The sequence below is a fragment of the Amblyraja radiata genome, chromosome 27, assembly GCF_010909765.2.
Source record: "Amblyraja radiata isolate CabotCenter1 chromosome 27, sAmbRad1.1.pri, whole genome shotgun sequence".
NCBI lineage: Eukaryota > Metazoa > Chordata > Chondrichthyes > Rajiformes > Rajidae > Amblyraja > Amblyraja radiata.
Genome location: NC_045982.1, coordinates 27,434,126 through 27,455,795, shown reverse-complemented (window position 1 = coordinate 27,455,795; position 21,670 = coordinate 27,434,126). Strand labels below are relative to the sequence as shown.

At 47.9% G+C, this 21,670-nt stretch overlaps 1 protein-coding gene across 4 annotated transcripts in view; it reads right to left on the bottom strand.

Annotated features, from left to right (window-relative positions):
- map7d1 (MAP7 domain containing 1) overlaps positions 1-21,670 on the bottom strand; it is a 185,238-nt gene that overhangs the window by 68,102 nt on the left and 95,466 nt on the right. For all 4 annotated transcript variants that reach the window (XM_033045441.1, XM_033045442.1, XM_033045443.1 and 1 more), the window contains exon 2: positions 6,923-7,117. In XM_033045441.1, the coding sequence (XP_032901332.1) occupies positions 6,923-7,117 (195 nt within the window). The remainder of the gene's footprint in view (positions 1-6,922; positions 7,118-21,670) is intronic.

Sequence of the window (21,670 nt, the reverse complement as noted above, 5' to 3'; positions counted from 1 at the left end):
TAGAGTGAAGCCACATGCAAACTAGAGGGACAGCACCTCGAATTCTGCTTGGGTAGCTTACAACCCAACAGTATGAACATTGAATTCTCCAATTTTAGGTAACATAACAACCCTCCCCCTTTCCCCCCCCACCTCTACCTCTCATTCTCCCCTCTCCCTCCTCTCTCCTTCCCTTGTGCCTCCTGGGCCTGCACCTATTTCTCCCCCTCCCCCTCCCCCTCCCCCTCCACCTACAATCCTTCCTCTAGTCTCACAATTCACAACTCTTCAATCCTTCTTGTCTCATACTGTTTTCTTCTGGGTGAGGCGAGGGTGGGGATGGCAAGGAGAAGGGGTGGGAGAAGCAATGGAGAGGGAGAGGGAGGGGATAGGGAGGGGTGGGTTGGGCGAGGGAGGGTGGAGGGGGTCATGGAGGTGACGGGGAGGAGATGGGGTGGGGGAGGTGACGGAGACGGGGAGGGGGAGGGGGCTGGGCCAGTTAACATGCTGTGCAGGTTTTGAGGCTTGGCATCAGATACAGGGTGATGTTAAGGCAGCACACTGCAATGATGTTCAGAGACCAAAACAGACTCAAGCATCTCTCCCATGAGGGAACCAATTCCTCCGATCTGCATGATGCAGCTTCCTAACCCCCCCCCTACCTCTCACCTGTATCCACCTATCACTTGCCAGCACGCCCCCCCAGAGGGCAGCTCTTCCAATGTCTTCCTCAAGCCTCCATCAACGTCATAAGGGGCGAAAGATTTTAAGAAGGAAATAGAGTTTGTTCCAGAATTTACTCATCAGAACCTGATCTTTCACAATAAATGCCAAGAAAGCTCACCAACGTCTCCACTTTCTTGGAAGTTCGGCATGTTCCCAACAACACTCACCAATTTCTACGGATGCACCACGGAAAGCATTTTATCCGGATGCATCACAGCATTGTTCAGGAACAGCTCCATCCAAGACTGCAAGAAATTGCAGAGAATTGTGGATGTAGCCCTGACCATCACACAAACCAACCTCCTTTTCATTGACTGCGTTTACACCTCACGCTGCCTCGGCAAGGCCAGCAGCATCATCAAGGACCAGTCTCTTCTCCCCTCTCCCATCAGGCAAGAGATACAGAAGTTTGAATTGCACACTTACAGTTTCAGGGACAGTTTCTTCCAAGCTGTCAACCAGCTAGAATGCGGTCCTAACCTCCCATCTACCTCATTGGAGACAATTTTTATCGGATTTCATCTTGCACTCAATAATACACCCTTTATCCTGGATCTGTACACTGTGGACGGCTGGATTGCAATCATGCCTCCATCGCAGGGGACAGACTCCTGACCGACATACATTACAAACCCACTGACTCACATGGCTATCTGGACTACACGTCTTCCCACCCTGCCCCCTGTAAAGACTCCATCCCCTACTCCCAATTCCTCCGCCTACGCCGCATCTGTTCCCAGGATGAGACATTTCATACCAGGGCATCGGAAATGTCCTCGTTCTTCAGGGAACGGGGATTCCCCTCCGCCACCATAGATGAGGCTCACACCAGGGTCTCATCCATACCCCGTAACACTGCTCTCTCTCCCCATCCCCGCACACGCAACAAGGGCAGAGTCCCTCTGGTCCTCACCTTTCACCCCACCAGCCGGCAAATACAACACATAATCCTCCGCCATTTCCGCCACCTCCAACGTGACCCCACCACTCGCCACATCTTCCCATCTCCCCCCATGTCTGCCTTCCGCAAAGACTGCTCCCTCCGCAACTCCCTCGTCAATTCTTCCCTTCCCTCCCGCACCACCCCCACCCCGGGCACATTCCGTTGCAACCGCAAGAAATGCAACACCTGTCCCTTCACCTCCCCCCTCGACTCCATCCAAGGTCCCAAGCAGTCGTTCCAGGTGCGACAAAGGTTCACCTGTATCTCCTCCAACCTCATCTACTGCATCCGCTGCTCTAGATGTCAGCTGATTTACATCGGTGAGACCAAGCGTAGGTTGGGCGATCGTTTCGCCGAACACCTCCGCTCAGTCCGCAATAACCTACCTGACCTCCCGGTGGCTCAGCACTTCAACTCCCCCTCCAATTCCCAATCCGACCTCTCGGTCCTGGGTCTCCTCCATTGCCAGAGTGAGCAACAGCGGAAATTGGAGGAACACCACCTCATATTCCGTCTGGGGACCTTGCGTCCTTCTGGCATTAACATAGAATTCTCCCAATTTGGCTAGCCCTTGCTGTCTCCTCCCCTTCCTTAACCCTCTAGCTGTCTCCTCCCACCCTCCCATCCGCCCGCCCTCGGGCTCCTCCTCCTCCTCCCCTTTTCCTTCTTTCTTTCCCCCACCCCCCATCAGTCTGAAGAAGGGTTTCGGCCCGAAACGTCGCCTATTTCCTTCGCTCCATAGATGCTGCTGCACCCGCTGAGTTTCCCCAGCAATTCTGAGTACCTGCAATCATGTATAGTCTTATCGTTGACTGGATAGCACACAACAAAAAAAGCTTTTCACTGTAACTCGGTACTCGTGAAAATAGTAAACTAACCTAAAATGCCTCTCAGTCCCGCCTACCCCTGTAAGAAAACGATGCCCCTCACCTTCCTCACCCAGTCTTGTCTCCTCGACTCCTATCAAGGATGTTCAACTAATCTTCACAATTTCTATGTCTCTCCATATCCATGTGCCTTTGTAAAAGCCTCAAGCCCCTGTCTTATCTGATCGTGCAATCCGGGCACTCACCACCCTCAGTCTAAAACAAAACTTGTACCCCAAATCTCCTTTACATTTAGTCCCTCTCACAAAGCTAGGCCCTCTTTGACACTTCTAGCCTGGGAACGAGGTTCTGACTGTCAGGCCTATCAACGCCTCTTGTAATTTTAGATACATTTATTAGATCCCCACTCAACCTCCGGTGTTACAGAGAAAACGATCCATGTTTGTGCAGTTTCTCCCTGTAGCTAATACCCACTAATCCAGGCAGCGACCAGGCACACCTCCTCTGCACTCTCCACATTCTTCCAGTAATGGGGCATTCAGAACTGCACACAATACTCCAAATTGCACGCAATGCTCCAAATACATTGTACACATCTTTTCTTTAAACACAATGAAAGTATCATGCCTTTCTGAGAAGAGAGAAGCCAAGTATTTGTCCAGGAGCACACACCCTCCACTCATTGCATTCCGTTATCTAAAAGGCCACTCACTTTTCTTGCTCCGTCCGCTCCTATTCTTGCTTCCTTATAAAAACATATTTTTTATAAGGTCATAAGTGATGGGAGCAGAATTAGGCCATTCGGCCCATCAAGTCTACTGCGCCATTCCATCATGGCTGATCTATCTCTCCCTCCGAACCCCTTTCCCCTGCCTTCTCTCCATAACCCTTGATTTGTTTTTTTGTGATGTTACTACCCAACATTTCTAATTTCCTTTATACCCTCTGCCAGCATAAACGGAAAGGCAAGAGTGGGTTTGAAAGGAAGAGCAACAGCAAAAAGAAGAGGAATCAAGGGAGAGGGTGTGAGGTGACAGAGAAAGAGTGGGGCGAGAGGAATGGGTGATAGTTGAGAGGATAAGACGTGAGTGGGAGACGGAGGAAGGAGAGATGGGGAAAAGAGAATCCATTATGGGCACAGTTTACGATGCAGAAAGATGAACTGTTCCTATAGATAATGTGGGCTGATGGGCCTGTTCTTGCTCTGTACTCTCATCTATGTTCTAAATGAGGACAAGGATTTAATGGAGACAAAAGGAACTGCAGATGCTGGCATCTTGAGCAAAACACAAAGTGCTGGAGCAACCCAGCGGGCCAGGCAGCATCTGCGGCGGGAATGGGCAGACAACATTTCTGGGAACACTTGAGCTTGGGTGCTGAGAAAATGTAACCATTGAGAAAATCATCTCTGAATATCCAACCCTCTTACCCTTGTATCCACCTATCACTTGCCAGGCCTTGCCCCGCGCCCACCTCTCTTTACCAGCTTTCTCCCCCCTACTGCAAACAATCTGGAGAAGGGCCCCGACCCAAAACATTGCCTGTCCATTCCCTCCATAGATGCTGCCTGACCCACTGAGTTACTGCAGCATTTTGTGTTTACCTCTGGATATGAACTAATTTGCAATCAATAAATAACTATCTCTAAAACGACCTCTAAAAAACTAAAATTGAATACTAGCCTACTTATTTACCATGGTTCACTGAGGCAGCAGCATTTAAATAGTGGTAAATGCAGTATTGATATGAACTCTCTCTGATTTAAAGCAGAATTATAATGTTGGTGTCAATGGGAAATGATGCTCAAACTGAGCTCCTATTTACTCAGCTAATAATGTCGTTTTGTTCTGTTTTTCTAATTGGAACAGTCGGTCTTTGGGATTGAAGGAAGAATTGTATAAGGACCAGAATGCCTATGTTTTATTGGCTGTGACTTTATGAACTGTCTGATAATCCGTGAGTGTGAGTGTGTTTTTAATGAACATCTGCAGCTTGGACTGGGCACAATGGAAGAAGAGAGAAATGGGATGAGTTAACCCAGGCACCAAACAACGGAACAGGAGAGGTGCGTGGAGGTGTGCACCGGTTTCAACAAGACCAATGAACAGGGACAGAGGGAAATTATTTAAGTCGAGTTTATTCTCGTATATGCACAAGGACAGCCATGATTGAATGTTGCAACAGACTCGATGGGCCGAATGGCCTACTTCTGCTCCCATGTCTTTTGGTCTTACAGTGAGGAACAGATGCAATGAAAATATTGCCTGCAGCAGCAACACAGGCACATAGACCCAGACAACAAACAAAAACATAAAATACACAAGGAAATGCAAAACAGAAACAAAGACTGCAAAAAAAACAGACATTAGTGCAAAGTACAACTGGAAAACAAGTCTATGGTAACACAAGAGGTGGTCCACAGGGTTCTGTTGCTGAGATTGGGTTAGGTTTGTACGGGTCGGTTCAGGAACCGATGGTTGTAGGAAAGTGGCTGTACCTGAACCTGGTGGTGTGGGACTTCAGGCCTCTCTACCTCCTGCCCGACAGTAACAGCGAGAAGGAGGAGTGGCCTGATGGTGGGGATCGATGAGAGAGGGCAAGAGAGAGGGAGAGAGAGATGGAGAGAGAGAGGGAGGGAAGTGGGAGAGAGGGTGGGAGAGTGGGAGGGAGGGAGGAAGGGTGAAAGGATGGGAGAGAGGGAGAGAGGGAGAGAGGGAGAGAGGGAGAGAGGGAGAGAGGGGGGGAGAGATGGAGAGGGGGGAGAGGGGGGGAGAGGGAAGAGACAGAGAGAGGGAGAGAGGGAGAGAGGGAGAGAGGGAGGAGAGAGGAAGAGAGGGAGAGAGGGAGAGAGGGAACTATGGGAGAGAGGGAGAGAGGGAACTATGGGAGAGAGGGAGAGAGGGAGAGAGGGAGAGAGGGAGAGAGGGAGAGAGGGAGAGAGGGAGAGAGGGAGAGAGGGAGAGAGGGAGAGAGGGAGAGAGGGGGAGAGGGGGAGAGGGGGAGAGGGGGAGAGGGGGAGAGGGGGAGAGGGAGAGAGGAGAGAGGGAGAGAGGGAGAGAGGGAGAGAGGGAGAGAGGGAGAGAAGAAGAGAGGAAGCTGCTGTCAGAGGCAGTGACAATGTTGCTCAGGGGAGGGGAGGGGACGGAAACAGACCCTTCGGCCCACCGAGTCCACGCTGACCAGCAATCCCCACACATTAACCCTCAAATCTTACACAAACTAGGGACAGTTTACATTTATACTAAGCCAATTAACCTACAAACCTGTACGTCTTTTGAGTGTGGGAGGAAACCGAGGATCTCGTAGAAAACCCACGCAGGTCACTGGGAGAATGTACAAACTCCATACAGACAGCACCCGTAGTCGGGATCGAACCCGGGTCTCCGGCGCTGCGAGCACTGGCAGGCAGCAATTCTACTGCTGCATCACCGTGCTGCCCCATTGTCCACCTCTACCCCATTGTGGACATTGGACAATGTCTATGGAACTGATGCGCTACAAATAAGATAACTATTTTCTGCACTCTGTATCTTCCCCTTTGCTCGACTTGAGCTTGACTTGATTGTATTTATGTATTATACTATCTGATTTGATGAGATAAAATACAAAACAAAGCTTTTTTGTGCACTGTACACGTGACAATAATAAATGTAAACCTCAACCATCAGTACTACCACTCCCAATACACGCACCTTTCCGGGGTTACGTCCGTGCCCGCGTGTCCCTGGAGGGGGAACACGCGGTGTCCACGGGAACTCTGGAGGCCTTCCGTGAACTCTGGTCACCGCGGGAGGTCGAATGTATTGTTGATAAAAATGTTAATGTTTTAATTTGATAACTTTGTTTGAAAAATGCCAATATAGGCATTCTTTGATCGTGTTACTACTTTGTATTTTTGTTTGTTCTGAATAAATGCATTTTGTATGAAAAAAAAAAATACAGGCAGCATGATCACTAAACTTCACCCAATGGATATCAGGGACATGGATGGCAAAGGGAAGTGCCTTCAATCGCACTAAATGCCACTGTTTCCCTGCTGAATCACAAGGGATACCGTCCATTTCAGGTTGGGGAACAGGCAGCTCTCGTCAACTCTTGTACCCTCACAATGACCTATGAAAGGTTACTGCCACGTCCAATATGGCCGCAGGACGTTGCAGGCTAACCTGCCCCGTTTCAAACACAAACGCAGATGGTGAAGATAGACACAAAAAACTGGAGAAACTCAGCGGGTCAAACAGCATCTCTGGAGAAAAGGAATAGCTGACATTTCAGGTCGAGACCCTTCTTCAGACTGAAGAAGAGTCTCGACCCAAAACGTCACATATTCCTTTTCCCCAGAGATGCAGTCTGACCCACTGAGTTACTCCAGCTTTTTCTATCTTCGGTTTAAACCAGCATGTGCAGTTCCTTCCTGCACAGATGGTGAGGAGCAGGTGGGCCGTACCTTGCTTTGTCCGAGGGCTCTTGCCTGCTGCGGGGTGTTTGGATGAGGGAGGATGTGGCTCATCCTTGACTGGATTCTTCTCCGCTTCCTCTTCTTTCACCGGCTTTATCTCTGCTTCCTCCTTCCTGATCGGCCTTTCCTCGGCTGCCTCGTCCCGGTCCAGACTCTTCTCTGCTTCAATTGAAATGTCCGTAGCTGGAACGCGGAAAAAACATTGGCATCAGTTCATGAAGTACATAACGAACGTCCACCTCTTGCCCAGAGCAAGAACGGCAACAACATTTAAAAGGCATTTGGACAGGTACATAGATAGGAAATGTTTAGATGGATATGGGACAAATGTAGACTAATGGGGTTAACTTAGTTGGGGCATCTTCGACATAATGGATAAATGGGGCCAAAGGCCTCTTTTATGCCCCATGACACTATGACCACATAGTTCGTCGCTGGTTTTGCCCAGGCCAAACAGAACACAAATAATCAAATGTGGACAAAAATGCTGGAGAAACTCAGCGGGTGAGGCAGCATCTATGGAGTGAAGGAATAGGTGACGTTTAGGGTCGAGACCCTTCTTCGGACTGAAGAAGGGTCTCGACCTGAAACTTCGCCTATTTCTCCTCCATAGATGACGCCTGAGTTTCTCCAGCATTTTTGTCTACTTTCGTTTTTTCCAGCATCTGCAGTTCTTTCTGAAACAAATAATCAAATAATGAGTTCAGGAGTGCATCATCTGGTCCCTCGAGCCAGCGCCACCATTCAGCAAGCTGTTCATCTAGAACACAAAGTGCTGGAATAACTCAGCGGGTCAGATTGCATCTCTGGAGGACATGGATAGGTGGCTTTTCGGATCGGGGCCCTTCTTCACCCCCTCTGAGTTACTCCAGCACTTGTCGTTCCATGCAAGATTCCAGCATCTACAGTACTTTGTGGTCAAAGCTGTGCATCTACTTTAGCTCCATTCACCTGCACAGACCTATATTCCCATGAATCCTCTCACATCTGGAAAGCAATTTACCTCAGAGAACGCCTGAGGCACCAGAGTACAGGAGTGCAATGATTCACCACCCTCCGCAAGAGGTTTCTGCTTATCCCAGTGCTTAGTGGCTGACCCTTCATTCTGAGACTGAGCCTCTGGTTCCAGAGTCATTGTCCAGGGGAATCGCCCTCCCCTCATCAAGAATATTGTGTCAACTATTCTTCTCCCATTCATCTGAATGCTTGAGAATGGAAGCCAACTCTCCTCACCCTTCATTCAGCAAAGCCGCCATCTCAGGAACCAGCCTGCACTCTCACAATGGCAAGGACATCCTTCTCTAGTTAAGGAAACCAAAACTGACCACATTCGTTTCCTTTTGTACCAAACCTACTTTGACCCATGTCTAAGAGTACACCATGCAATATCAGAAGGATATTGGTTCTTTTCCAACCAAGAACAAGATGAGGAAAACTGCACTGTGCCTTGACCACATAATACCTCCCCATTCTGCACCAGTTACATTTTTATTGACTGATTAGAAGATACATCATTGAAACAGGACCGACGAGTCCGCACCATTCACATTAGTTCGATGTTATCCCACTTTCTCATCCACTCTCCACAAACTAATTAACCTACTAACCCACACGTGTTTGGGATGTGGGAGGAAACCGGAGCTTCCGGAGGAAACCCACAACGTTAGTTAGTTTCGTTTATAGTCACAGCAAAATGTTTTTTTATTGTGTTCTATCCAGTCAGCAGAAAGACTAGACATGATTACAATCGACTGCACATGACTACAGTCGAGGCGTGCACAGTGTACTGATGCAGGGTCAAAGGCATAACGGGAGAGCGTACAAACCTCACACGGACAGCAGCCGAGGTTAGGATCGAACCCGGGCCCCTGGCACGGTGAAGCAGCAGCTCTACCAGCTGCACCGCTGTGCCTCCCCATATAGCACTTCTTTTGATCTCATACCATCGAAAGGTGTCTCCTAACCAAAGAGAAAGATTCTACAACTCCCGCTCTGCTGTTAGAAATCCAGCAGAATCCCAGACTGTGGAGGAGGAAATGGGATTTGATGATTTACCGGACCCAGGTCATGCCGCTAAGCGTACCTGGGTTGGTGCGTGTCTGTGGGCAGTTCTCAGGCAGGAGCTAATCGAGGGCAAAGCGTACACAGGTTGTACTGTGTAATACTGTTGACAGCGACACACTGTAAAGTTCATCTCAGATAATGAATCATGGAAAATCCATAGCCTGGGAGGCCATTCGTTCTATCGTTTCTATTCTGATTGCTAAAAGGCACCTTGGGCCAGTGGCATATTTCAGTGCTGACTACAGATAATGGCTCTTCAAATACACATTCAAGTACTGCTTCAATGCGATGAGACCTTCTGTCTCTCCCACCCTCAGGCAGCGGGTTCCTATCACACTACGTCCTCTCTGGCTGAAACCACTTCCCTCATCGCCCCACAAACCATCCCACCAATGACTTGACTGTTTTTTACTTCACTTTTAAGGAAAAATCTCACCCCCTGGGCCTCTCATTATTTTCTCCAGCAGGCTAGGTTTCTTTGTATGCCTCTGCTGCAAAGAAAACAAGACAAGCTTATCCAATCTCTCTGCCAGCTAGCTACATCTTTCCAGTCTTGGCAACGTCCTTGCAAACCTCCTCTGCACCCTCTTCAGTGCAAGCACTTTCCAGTAACGTGGCAACAGAATCCATATGTAGTTCACACGGTGCGGCCTCAATAATATCCTGCATACTTCTCCCATAACTTCCCTGCTCTTACAAACTCTGAGATTCTGCAAAGCGCTGAAAGCATTGTGAATGTCTTGTTTTAATTCTTTGTTGAACTGCACTTTTACCCTGAAGGATCTATGGACAAGCACTCTGCCTCTCCACACTGCCCAGAATCTTCCCATCTATTGTATCATCGCCTAGTTGTACGTACCTCCCCATGGCATTATCTCACACTTTGCTGGATTACATTTTATTTTTCGACCTTACTGGTCAGACCATCTGTATCTTCCTGAAGTCTAAAGTTTCTGCCTCGCAGCCATTTTTTATATCTCGTTTGCAAATTTCATTCCCGTGCCCTTACATCCTTGTTAAAATTATTAACACATTTACCAAAAAGCAAGGGCCAACATTTTCAACCAACATGCCACACGGGACTGATTTGTGAAGTCCCTCAGAATGGATTCCAAACTTCTATAACCACTGGAGTTAAAATAACCGGCCTGTAATTACTACCTGTTATAAACAGTGGCAGTGGTTGGCACCCCTCCAGTCTTCTGGCATCGCAACCCAAGCCTCAGTTACTGCCGGGATTTGTGCAGCAGAGTAGTGCAGCTGGTAGTGCTGCTACCTCACACTTCCAGAGACCCAGGTTGGATCCTGGCCTCCGGCGCTGTCTGTGTGGAGTTTGCATGTTCTCCCTGCGACAGCATGGGTCGCTCCTACCTCCTCCCACATCCCAGAGACGTGCGGGTTGGCCACTGTAAATCGGCCACTGTATATGTGTGGGTGACGGGGAGGGGGCGTTGATGGGATATGTGTGGAGGAAAAAAATGGGATTAGTCCAAGTGAGTACTTGATGGTTGGTGTGGACTCACTGGGCTGAAGAGGCTACAGTATCTCTGTACCGAATGGCACTGATTCAGTGACAAGTTCAACAGCAAACTTGCGCGGGTCCCTCTGTGGAGTTTGTATCCCAGCCTCTACAGCACAGACTCAGTAGCAACATCAGGTGGCGGCACGGTGGCGCAGCGGTAGAGAAGCTGCCTTACGGTGCCGGAGATCCGGGTTCGATCCTGACTACGAGTGCTGACTGGTCGGAGTTTGTACATTCTCAAGCGTAGGTTTTCTACGTTCTACATATCCCTCATTCTACAGATTTGTAGGTTAATGAGCTTTGTTAAGTTGTATAATTGTCCCTAGTGTTTGTAAGTTAATGTACAGGGTGATTGCTGGTCGGCACGGACTGAGTGGGCAGAAGGGCCCGTCTCCAAGCTGTAGCTCTAAAGTCTAAAGTCAGTCACAGCCACACAGCCAGCAATGGTCTGGCTTCTGAAGGTTTATGCCTGGCAGGAGCTTGCGTGCTTCAGGGGGAACATGGGACATGCAACAGGGAGCAGTAGAGCACAGCTGACAGTGTATGCTGCGCATGTTGCCGATCCAAACCAACCCCCACTGCCGAACATGATTCCTCCTGTTCATTGCCCGCCCAAATGCCTTGTAAACACTGCCATCACATCAGCTTCCACAACCTCCTCAGACTTCTTATTTACCGTTAACACATCTGAGATGGCTGTTCAATGTTCAATATGCCATGATTAGAGTGATGCCAGAATTGAGTAGTGATGCTCAAGAAATATTGTCTTATTTCTGCACTGCCTCAATTTGCTTTTCATAATATGAGACCAGAACTGTTTGGAGCACTGCATTTAGTTTAGTTTCAAGATTCTCTATGGAAACAGGCCCTTTGATACAATATGATTTAGAAGAAGGATTTGCAGATGACACAAAGCTGGGTGGAAGTGTGAACTGCGAAGAGGATGCTATGAGTATGCAGGGTGATTTGAACAGGTTGGGTGAGTAGGCAGATGCATGGCAGATGCAGTATAATGTGGATCAATGTGAGGTTGTCCACTTTGGTGGCAAGAACGGGAAGGCAGATTATTATCTGAATGGTGTCAGGTTACGAAAAGAGGACAATGAGAGCTGTGTGTTCTTGTACATCAGTCACTGAAAGTAAACATGCAGGTACAACAGGCAGTGAAGAAAGCTCATAATGAGATGAGTTGAATATAGGAGCAGAGGTATTTTTGCAGTTGTACAGGGCCCTGGTGTGACCACACCTGGACTATTGTGTGCAGTTTTGGTCTCCTAATTTGAGGAAGGACATTCTTGCTATCGTGGGAGTGCAGCGTAGGTTCACGAGGTTAATTCCAGGGAAGGCGGGACTGTCATATGTTGAAAGAATGGAGCGACTGGGCTTGAATACACTGGAATTTAGAAGGATGAGAGGGTATCTTATTGAGACATATAAGATTATTAAGGGATTGGACACGCTAGAGGCAGGAAACATGGTCCCGATGTTGGGGGAGTCCAGAACCACTGTTTAAGAATAAGGAGTAGGCCATTTAGAACAGAGGAAAAACTTTTTCACCCAGAGAGTTGTGAATCTGTGGAATTCTCTGCCTCAGAAGGCAGTGGCGGCCGATTCTCTGGATGTTTTCAAGTTAGAGCTCTTAAAGATAGCAAAGGGATATGGGGAGAAGGCAGGAACAGGGTATTGATTGTGAATGATCAGCCATGATCACAGTGAATGGCGGTGTTGGCTCGATGGGCCGAATGGCCTACTCCTGCACCTATTGTCTACTGTCTACACTTTAACGACCATGTTGTTTTCACAGAGGCAAATCTTTGGGAGCTGAGAGGGAACCAGAGCAACTGGAGAAAACCCACATAGTCACAGGGAGGACACGCAAACTCCACGCAGACAGTTCCCAAGGTCAGGATTGAATGGGTCTCTGGTGCTGTGCCACTGTGCTGCCCTGATTTGGTTCCGTCAAGGTCCTATAATCTGAACTTATGTTATAAAAAGGTACACAGATGCTGGTTTATATTAAAGATAGATACAAATGCTGGAGTAACTCAGCAGGTCAGGCATCTCGGAAGAAAAAGAGAAAATGGAGAAAATGTCTGAAGAAAGGTCCCGACCCAAAATGTCACCTATCCATTTTCTCCCGAGATGCTGTCTGGCCCGTTGAGTTACTCTAGCACTTTGAGTCCGTCTCTGTGACGTGAACTTCCATCCCTCAGGAAATAAATTGCAAAGATGTGGGGGTTTTTTAAATGCCTTATTAAACTCCAGTATCGATAATGATTGCGTATGATCTATATTTCAAGATCCCTCACCACACAACAACAGTGTTGAAGGAGCTTCTTGTGCTTCCTACCAAAGTGCACCATTTCACAATTCTCTATGTTGTAATTCTATTGCTAATTGCTCTGTTTATTTGTGTCTGGCGCGTTGTCACAGCTCAGCTCTGTATTAACCACACGTTTCATTGGAAGAGTTCCTCAGAATACCATCTTCACCCCAACTATCTTCATCTGCTACGTTAATTATCTTTTTTTCATAATGAAGTCGAAAGTGGCAATTATTGCACAGAAATATCTTATTCAATCTAAAGAGTCAATCACTCTCTCCAAGGTACACAAAATTGCTGGGGAAACTCAGCGGGTGCAGCAGCATCTATGGAGCGAAGGAAATAGGCGACGTTTCGGGCCAAAACCCTTCTTCAGACCTGCTGCACCCGCTGAGTTTCCCCAGCAATTTTCCCCAGAGGCTGACCTACCGGACGTGAGCACACAGTTAGCTGCAGACTCCGCCCAGGACAGGAAGGCTCTGCAGGAACGGAAGGGACGTCACGACCGCGGTGCCACAGGTGCTGTCGCCGAGGGAGGACGGACGGAGCCGCGGCTCGAGAGACTCGAGAGACTAACAGAGACTAACAGAGGCAAAGAGGTTTGCCACGCACTGCAAGGGAGCAGTGGACCAGATAGGAAGAGCGGAAGGAATTACCACTAGACAGCCAAACCAGTAGGTAATTTACGGCTGGGGTGAGTACTTTCCCATTTATAGGAGGTAGGATTATATAAATAAGGGGTGTATCAATACAGTAGGGGATTCTTAAATAGGACCAGTTAATTACTTATATAAGATGGGCGGTCAGGAGATGTGCCAATACTGCGAGATGTGGGAATTTGTCGACACCATTGATGTAGAAGATCCCTACAGCTGCAGTAAGTGTTTGAGGCTAGAGGAACTCCAGCTCCGCATTGATGAGCTGGAGACCCAACTTCATACGCTGCGGTACATCAGGGAGGGGGAGTATTACCTGGATGTTTTGTGCCAGGGGATGGTCACACCGACCAGTTTAACTAATTCAGTAGGCAGTGAGCAAGGAAAGGAAGGTGTGGCCATAAGCGAGGCAGGTAGGGGGAACCAGGAGGAGATGCGGCAGGAGCCACAGCCCTTGTCCCTGACGAGCATGACCGAGGCTCTTACTCAATGTAAGGACGGGATCAGGGGCTGTGGGAGGGATGAGCAACCTGGCTGAAGCACCGTGGATCAGGAGGCCATTCAAGAGGGGGGAGTTAGAAGAAATGCAGTAGTGATAGGGGATAGTATTATTCGGGGGGTAGATAAGGTTCTCTGCGGCCAGCAGAACATGTCCGAAGGCTGTGTTGCCTACCCGGTGCTTGGGTTAAGGATATCTCTGCGATGCTGGAGAGAAATTTGCAGTGGGAGGGGGAGGATCCAGTGGTCGTGGTCCATGTGGGGACCAATGACATAGGAAGGACGAGGAAGGAGGATCTGCTGAAGGAGTTTGAGCAGTTAGGGAATAAATTAAAAAGCAGAACCTCGAGGGTACTGATCTCCGGATTGCTACCTGAGCCACGGGCCAAATCGGCGAGGGTACGTAAAATTAAAAAGCTAAATGCGTGGCTCAAAGACTGGTGTGGGAATAATGGGTTTGGTTTCTTGGGCCACTGGCACCAGTACTGGGACAGGGGGGATCTGTTCTGTAAGGAGCCTGAACGGTGCTGGGACTGGGGTCCTGGCAAATCATATAACTAGGGCAGTAGAGAGGTCTTTAAACTAAGTAGCGGGGGGGAGGTATCAAGGGGGGTAATAACGGCAGGGGTAGAGGAAATAGAGCAGGGTATCAGTGGGGAAGCGGTAAGTCAAAATGAGACAGGAGACAGAATGTGTGAAGATAAAGCTCTAGATGTAAAAGGGGCAAAAACGGAAAGGAAGGGTAGTAAAAATCATCTGAAAGTGCTTTATCTAAATGCACGGAGTATTCGTAATAAGATAAATGAATTAACGGTGCAATTAAGTATATATAGTTATGATATCGTGGCCATTACGGAGACATGGCTGCAAGGGGATCAGGACTGGGAGTTAAATATAGAGGGGTACTCGACAATTAGGAAAGATAGACAGGAAAGAAAGGGAGGAGGGGTGGCCCTTTTAATAAGGGAGGGAATAACGGCAATAGAGAGGAAGGATATTGCGTTGAAGGATCAGGATAGTGAAACAGCTTGGGTACAGATAGAGAATAATAAGGGGAAAAAAACACTAGTGGGTGTAATTTATAGACCTCCAAATAGCTGTGACGCTGTTAGTCAGAACATAAATCTGCAAATAGTTGACGCATGTAAAAAGGGAACTGCTGTAATCATGGGGGACTTCAATTTTCATATTAATTGGGCAAACCAAACTGGGCAGGGTAGACTAGAGGAAGAGTTTATAGAATGTATTAGAGACGGGTTCCTAGAACAGTATGTCACAGAACCGACAAGGGGGGAGGCAATCTTGGATCTGGTCCTGTGTAATGAAGCAGGATTAATTAAAAATGTCATAGTTAGGGACTCGTTGGGAACAAGTGACCACAATATGGTCGAATTCCATATTCAAATAGAAGGGGAGCAGGTTGAAACTCAGGCTAGGGTGCTTAGTCTAAATAAGGGGGATTATGAAGGTATGAGGACTGAGCTGATCAAAGTTGACTGGGATAGCAGACTCAAGAATAAGACGGTACATGAGCAGTGGTGTACGTTTAAGGGTATACTGTATAACCTTCAAGAAAAATTTATTCCTATGAAGAAAAAAAGGGGTAAGGGTAAGAACAGTCAGCCATGGCTCAGTAAAACTATAAAGGATAGTATTCGGCTGAAGGCAAGGGCATATAAGGTAGCCAGAGATAGTGGGAGGGTAGAGGATTGGGAAGCATTTAAAGGTCAGCAAAAAATAACTAAGAGATTAATTAAGACGGGGAAAATAGACTATGAAAGGAATTTAGCGAACAACATAAAAACTAATAGTAAGAGTTTTTATAGCTATATAAAAAGAAAAAGGGTGGCTAAGGTGAACGTTGGTCCATTGGAGGGTGAGACTGGAGAGTTGTTGGTGGGGAACATGGAAATGGCAAAGGCATTAAACGAGTATTTTGTATCAGTCTTCACCATAGAAGACACAAAAAATATTCCAACGCTGGATAAACAGGGGGCGGTAGGAATGGAGGAGCTAAATACTATTAAGATCACCAAGGAGGTGGTATTAGGGAAATTAATGAGACTGAAGGAGGATAAATCCCCTGGGCCTGATGGATTACATCCAAGGGTCTTGAGGGAGATAGCGGTGGGGATTGTGGATGCATTGGTGATAATTTTCCAAAACTCCCTGGAGGCAGGAACGGTCCCAGTGGATTGGAAAATGGCCAATGTAACACCTATATTTAAAAAAGGAAGTAAACAGAAGGCGGGTAACTATAGACCGGTTAGTCTAACATCGGTGGTGGGTAAAATGTTAGAGACAATTATTAAAGAAACACTAACGGGGCACTTGGATAAACATGACTTCATCGGACAGAACCAGCATGGTTTTGTGAAGGGGAAGTCCTGTTTAACGAATCTGCTCGAATTCTTTGAGGAAGTAACAACCCGGGTGGATAAAGGGGAACCGGTGGATGTGGTATACTTGGACTTCCAAAAGGCTTTTGACAAGGTGCCACATAAGAGACTATTGCTAAAAATAAAAAATTATGGGATTGGGGGTAATATATTAGCATGGGTAGAGGATTGGCTAACAAATAGGAAGCAGAGAGTGGGGATAAATGGTTCATACTCGGGATGGCAACCGGTAACTAGCGGGGTTCCGCAAGGGTCGGTGCTGGGACCCCAGTTGTTCACAATTTATATAAATGATTTGGAGGAGGGAACCAAGTGTAATATATCAAAATTTGCGGACGATACAAAAATGGGAGGAAAAGTAGGGGATGAGGAGGATAGGAAGAGTCTGCAAAAGGATATAGATAAGCTAGGTGAGTGGGCAACAACTTGGCAGATGAAATTTAATACTAATAAATGTGAAGTCATTCACTTTGGGAAAAAAAATGATAGGGCAAGTTATTTTCTAAATGAGGAGGAGCTGCGTTGTAATGCAACGCAAAGGGATCTAGGGGTATTAGTACATGAATCACTAAAAGTTAGTATGCAGGTGCAGCAAGCAATCAGGAAGGCCAATGGAGTTTTGGCCTTTATTGCTAGGGGGATTGAGTATAAAAACACGGAGGTCTTGCTGCAGCTGTACACAGTATTAGTGAGACCACATTTGGAATACTGTGTACAGTTCTGGGGTCCATACTTAAGAAAGGATGTACTAGCCCTGGAGGCAGTGCAGCGAAGGTTTACAAGATTAATTCCTGCAATGAGGGGATTGACATATGAGGAAAGGTTAAGTAGGCTTGAACTCTACTCTTTGGAGTTTAGAAGAATGAGAGGCGATCTCATTGAAACATATAAGATCGTGAGGGGCCTTGATCGGGTGGATGCACCGAGGATGTTCCCAATGATCGGGGAAACTAGAACTAGAGGACATAGTTGCAGAATAAGGGGGGGCTCTTTTAAAACTGAGATGAGGAAGAACTTCTTCACCCAGAGGGTGGTTAATTTATGGAATTCACTGCCCCAGGGAGCAGTGGAAGCAGAAACTTTAAATATATTTAAGGCTAAAATAGATGTTTTTTTAGCTGCCAAGGGGATAAGGGGCTACGGGGAGAGGGCAGGGATATGGACCTAGGTATGGTTAGTATAGTAAGACCTGAGTGATCTCCTGGACAAGTGTCGATCGCCTGGATTGGGGTCGGAGAGGAATTTCCCGGATTTTTTTCCCGAATTGGACCTGGGTTTTTATCCGGTTTTTTGCCTCCCCCAGGAGATCACGAGGTTCTTGGGGTGGAGAGGGGTGATAGCGGTATAAAGGGGAGGGTAGTGTCTTGTGTTCTGTGTCTTGTGTCTACTGTTTGTGGGTAAGTGTGTCTGTTTAGTGTTCAGCCATGAGCGAATGGCGGTGCGGGCTCGACGGACCTGGTGGTCTACTCTCGCACCTACTTTCTATGTTTCTATGTTTGTGTACCTTCGATATTCCAGCATCTGCAGTTCCTTTTTGAATCACTCTCTCCAATTTGTTTTGAAACTAATGTCCAAGGATCACCTTAAGGGCCTGTCCCATTTTCATGACCTAACACGACCTCTGCTGAGTTTACCCTTGACTCATACTCGCAGCATGGTCGTCACGAGGTCGCAGGAGGTCATAGCAGGCCGTGATGCTAGTCGTAGGTACTCGTGGCATCAAGTAGGTCGGGGCGTTTCTCTAGCATGATGAAAAATGGCCAAGAGTAAAAAAGGTCGTGAATTAGGTCGTGGAAGTGGGACAGGCCCTTTACTTCACATCAACTATTTCATTCTTTTATTTTGTTTGTTTCTACTTCATTCAATTAATCCGTCTTTTTAAATTCCTTTCCTCAAGAGCCGAGGTTCTGTGAACTTGTCTTCACTGGTGAGTCGGTGGTAGAGAGAGTCAACAACAGGCTCCTGGCCTTGTATATCTCTGAGGATTGGCCTGGTCCCAGCACATTGATGCAATCACAAGGAAAGTCTGTCAACACATCTACTTCTTTCAAAGACTGAGGAGGTTCGGTATGTTGATGAACTTCTACTGGTGTATGGTAGAAAGCATGTTGATTGGTTGCATCACGGCCTGCTTTGGCAATTCAAGCTGCCCAGGATAAAGGAGATTACAGAGAGAGGTGTGGACAGTGGCCGTACATCACAGGTACTGATCTCCCCACCATCGAAGGGGATCTATAGGAGGCACCGTACACTGTGGATGACTTGATTGTAACCACGTATTGTCTTTCTGCTGACTGGTCAGCACACAACAACAGCTTTTACAACACCTCAGTGTACATGACAATAAACTAAACTAAACTAAAATACACACTTGGGGCGATTTTACAGAGGCCAATTAAAGGGCCTGTCCCACTTTCACAACCTCTGCCGAGTTTGCCCTTGACTCATACTCGCAGCATGGTCGTCACGAGGTCGTAGGAGGTCGTAGGTAGGTTGTGATGCTAGTCGTATGTATTCATGGCATCAAGTAGGTCGGGGCATTTTTTCTAGCCTGATGAAAAATGTCCACGAGTAAAAAAGGTTGTGAATTAGGTCGTGAAAGTGGGACATGCCCTTAACCCACTTTTTATTCACCCCACATTCCCATCAACTCCCATCCTCTGAGTTTCATCTACACACTAGGGGCAATTTACAGAGGGCCAATTAACTTACAAACCCGCACGTCTTTGGGATGTGTGAGGAAACCGGAACACCCGGAGGAAACCTATGCTGTCCGGGAACGTGCAAAGTTCCCACAGACAGCACCTGAGGTCAGGATCGAACCCAAGTCGCTAGTGCTGTGAGGCAGCGTCTCTACCAGCTGTGCCAATGCCCCACCGGCTGGCTTTGATAGTCTGCCTCACAGAGCAGACATCACCTGCCCCGACTCCTGCCCTGTCGACTGGGGAGTGCAAGGATGTCGTCCACCTACCCGAGATGTCCCTGGCCACGGGCACCGGTCGCTCACCTACTCACCAGGGACCAGGGTGGAGTGCGGAGCATGGCAGTGTGTAGGGAGTGGAAGCGGAAATGGCATAACATAGAACCAATGTGAATGAGTGATCGATGGTTGGCGTAGACTCCGTGGGCCAAAGGGCCTGTTTCCACTCTGCATCTCTACACTAGTGTATCCACTGCTCATGCAGTAGGTGCTTCCACATCTGGAGGCCAGATGTGTATTGGGCGAGTGCTTTGATGAGCACATCTGTTGGGTTTGCATGCAGGACCTTGGCCTTCCGATTGCACCTCGTGGTAATTCTCCACCCCAGTCCCCTCCGACCTCTCTGTACTTGGCTTCCTAATCAGCCCCGGCTCAATGTAGCCCCGAGTCACACCACCCAACACTTCAGGAGTCAGCAAGGACTTTGGATAATAATCCCGCTTTCATTCTTTACTCTCCTCATCAATTCTTCCATAGAGGCAGGGAATCAGAGAATCACAGAGCTATACAGCATGGAAAATGGCCCTTCGGCCCACCTGGTCCATGCCGATCTAGTTGCCCACTCCTTCCATCAGGAAGAAGGTGCAAGAGCCTGAGAACTGTGACCACCAGGTTGGAGAGCAGCTTCTTCCCAACAATCACCAGGCTCTTGAACAATACACACTAACCTCAGCAACTGTGGATTGTCTGTCGATTGACTGAGGACTTTGTTTTGTACAAGTATTATAGTTATGATTTTTTTTTAATGATTATATATCAACTGTGCATATTGCATTTACGGGGCATGTTAAGCTGTTTGCAATGGGAGTTTCATTGTTCCCTTGCCGGTACATATGACAATTAAAGAGTCTATTCATGATACTCGACAGTCCCACTATCACTGGCAGTCTTTTCATAGGTTGCAGTTTAGATTCAGTTCAGAGACACATTCACCCTGAAGCCATGCCATGCTTTTACAGTGAAGTCATTCTCTCAGTCTTCCCAGCCACGTCCTGCCCGATGCAGGAACGAGAGCACTGACTGGTTTAGGTGCTGAGTAACGTTAGGGCCGCTGGGCACAAGTACAAAGGAGCAGGAGGTAATCTTCCAAAATCAGACACCTTTGGAGAGGTGAGGGGACGAGAGAAAGCTCTTCCCTCGAGTTATCACTCCACCTCTTCGCCCAAACACTGGAGACAAAAGCTCGGCCTTGTGTAGCAGCAACAGCAGCTCAAAGAGCCAGCACTGGGTAGGAATTCAAAGCCTGCAGATTCAAGCCAGCTGATGCCAACTGCCATTAAAGGGCAAAGAAGGATCAGTAAAAATAAGCGTGGCGTCAGACCCTGTTGTGAATGGAGACACAAGGAACTGCAGGCGCTGGAATCTCGAGTTAAACCCAAAGTGCTGGAGGAACTCAGCAGGTCAGGCAGCATCTGTGGTGGGAATGGACGGGCGACGTTTTGGGTCGGGACCCTTCTGCAGACTGACTGTGGCAAGGGAGAGAAAGCTGGTAAAGAGAGGTGGGAGCGGGGCAAAGCCTGGCCAACCATATGTAGGATGGAACTGCAGATGCCAGTTTAAACCAAAGATAGACACAAAAAGCTGGAGCTACTCAGCGGGACAGGCAGCATGTCTGGAGAGAAGGAACGGGTGACGTTTCGGGTCGAGGCCATTCTTCAAACGTCAGTCTCGACCCGGCTGGAGGTAAAAAGGAGACAAAAGGATGCCAGATCAGGAGAGGAGGTGTGAGATGTGAAACCAGAGGGAGGGAAGTGGATGAGGTGATAAGTGGATAAGGAAGTAGATAAGAGAAGAGGAGTGAAATGTAAAGCTGGAGGGAGGGGAAGGGATGCAGGTGGAAGGGGACAGGGATTGGGGGAAAAGGACCGGGATAGTGGGAAGATTGGGTGCGCACCTGTTGTGAATGGGTTTGTTTATAGGGAAGCCTTGTTTATAGGAATGTATCACAGCATCAGGTTCAAGTGCAGTGCAAGTCCCACGAGCACACAGATCAGGAGCACGGATCAATCATTGCAGGTGAAGGATGGTTCCACAAACACATTGACACATCACTACAATATCAGGTTCTCCAGAATCGATCCATGTCAGCTGCTCAGGAGCTAACTAGCTGTCAACGGAGGGAACGGAAAGCCTGACATGATAACGCACTCACAGCAAGATCGGGCTGCAGGGCAGCTCCTCACACATGTAGACCGCTAGTTCAGAAGATGCACGCACACACAGAGCTGGCAGAATGCACACACGCACACACCTGCACTGCCATTGGCAACCTGAATCACCATAGCAACCTCACC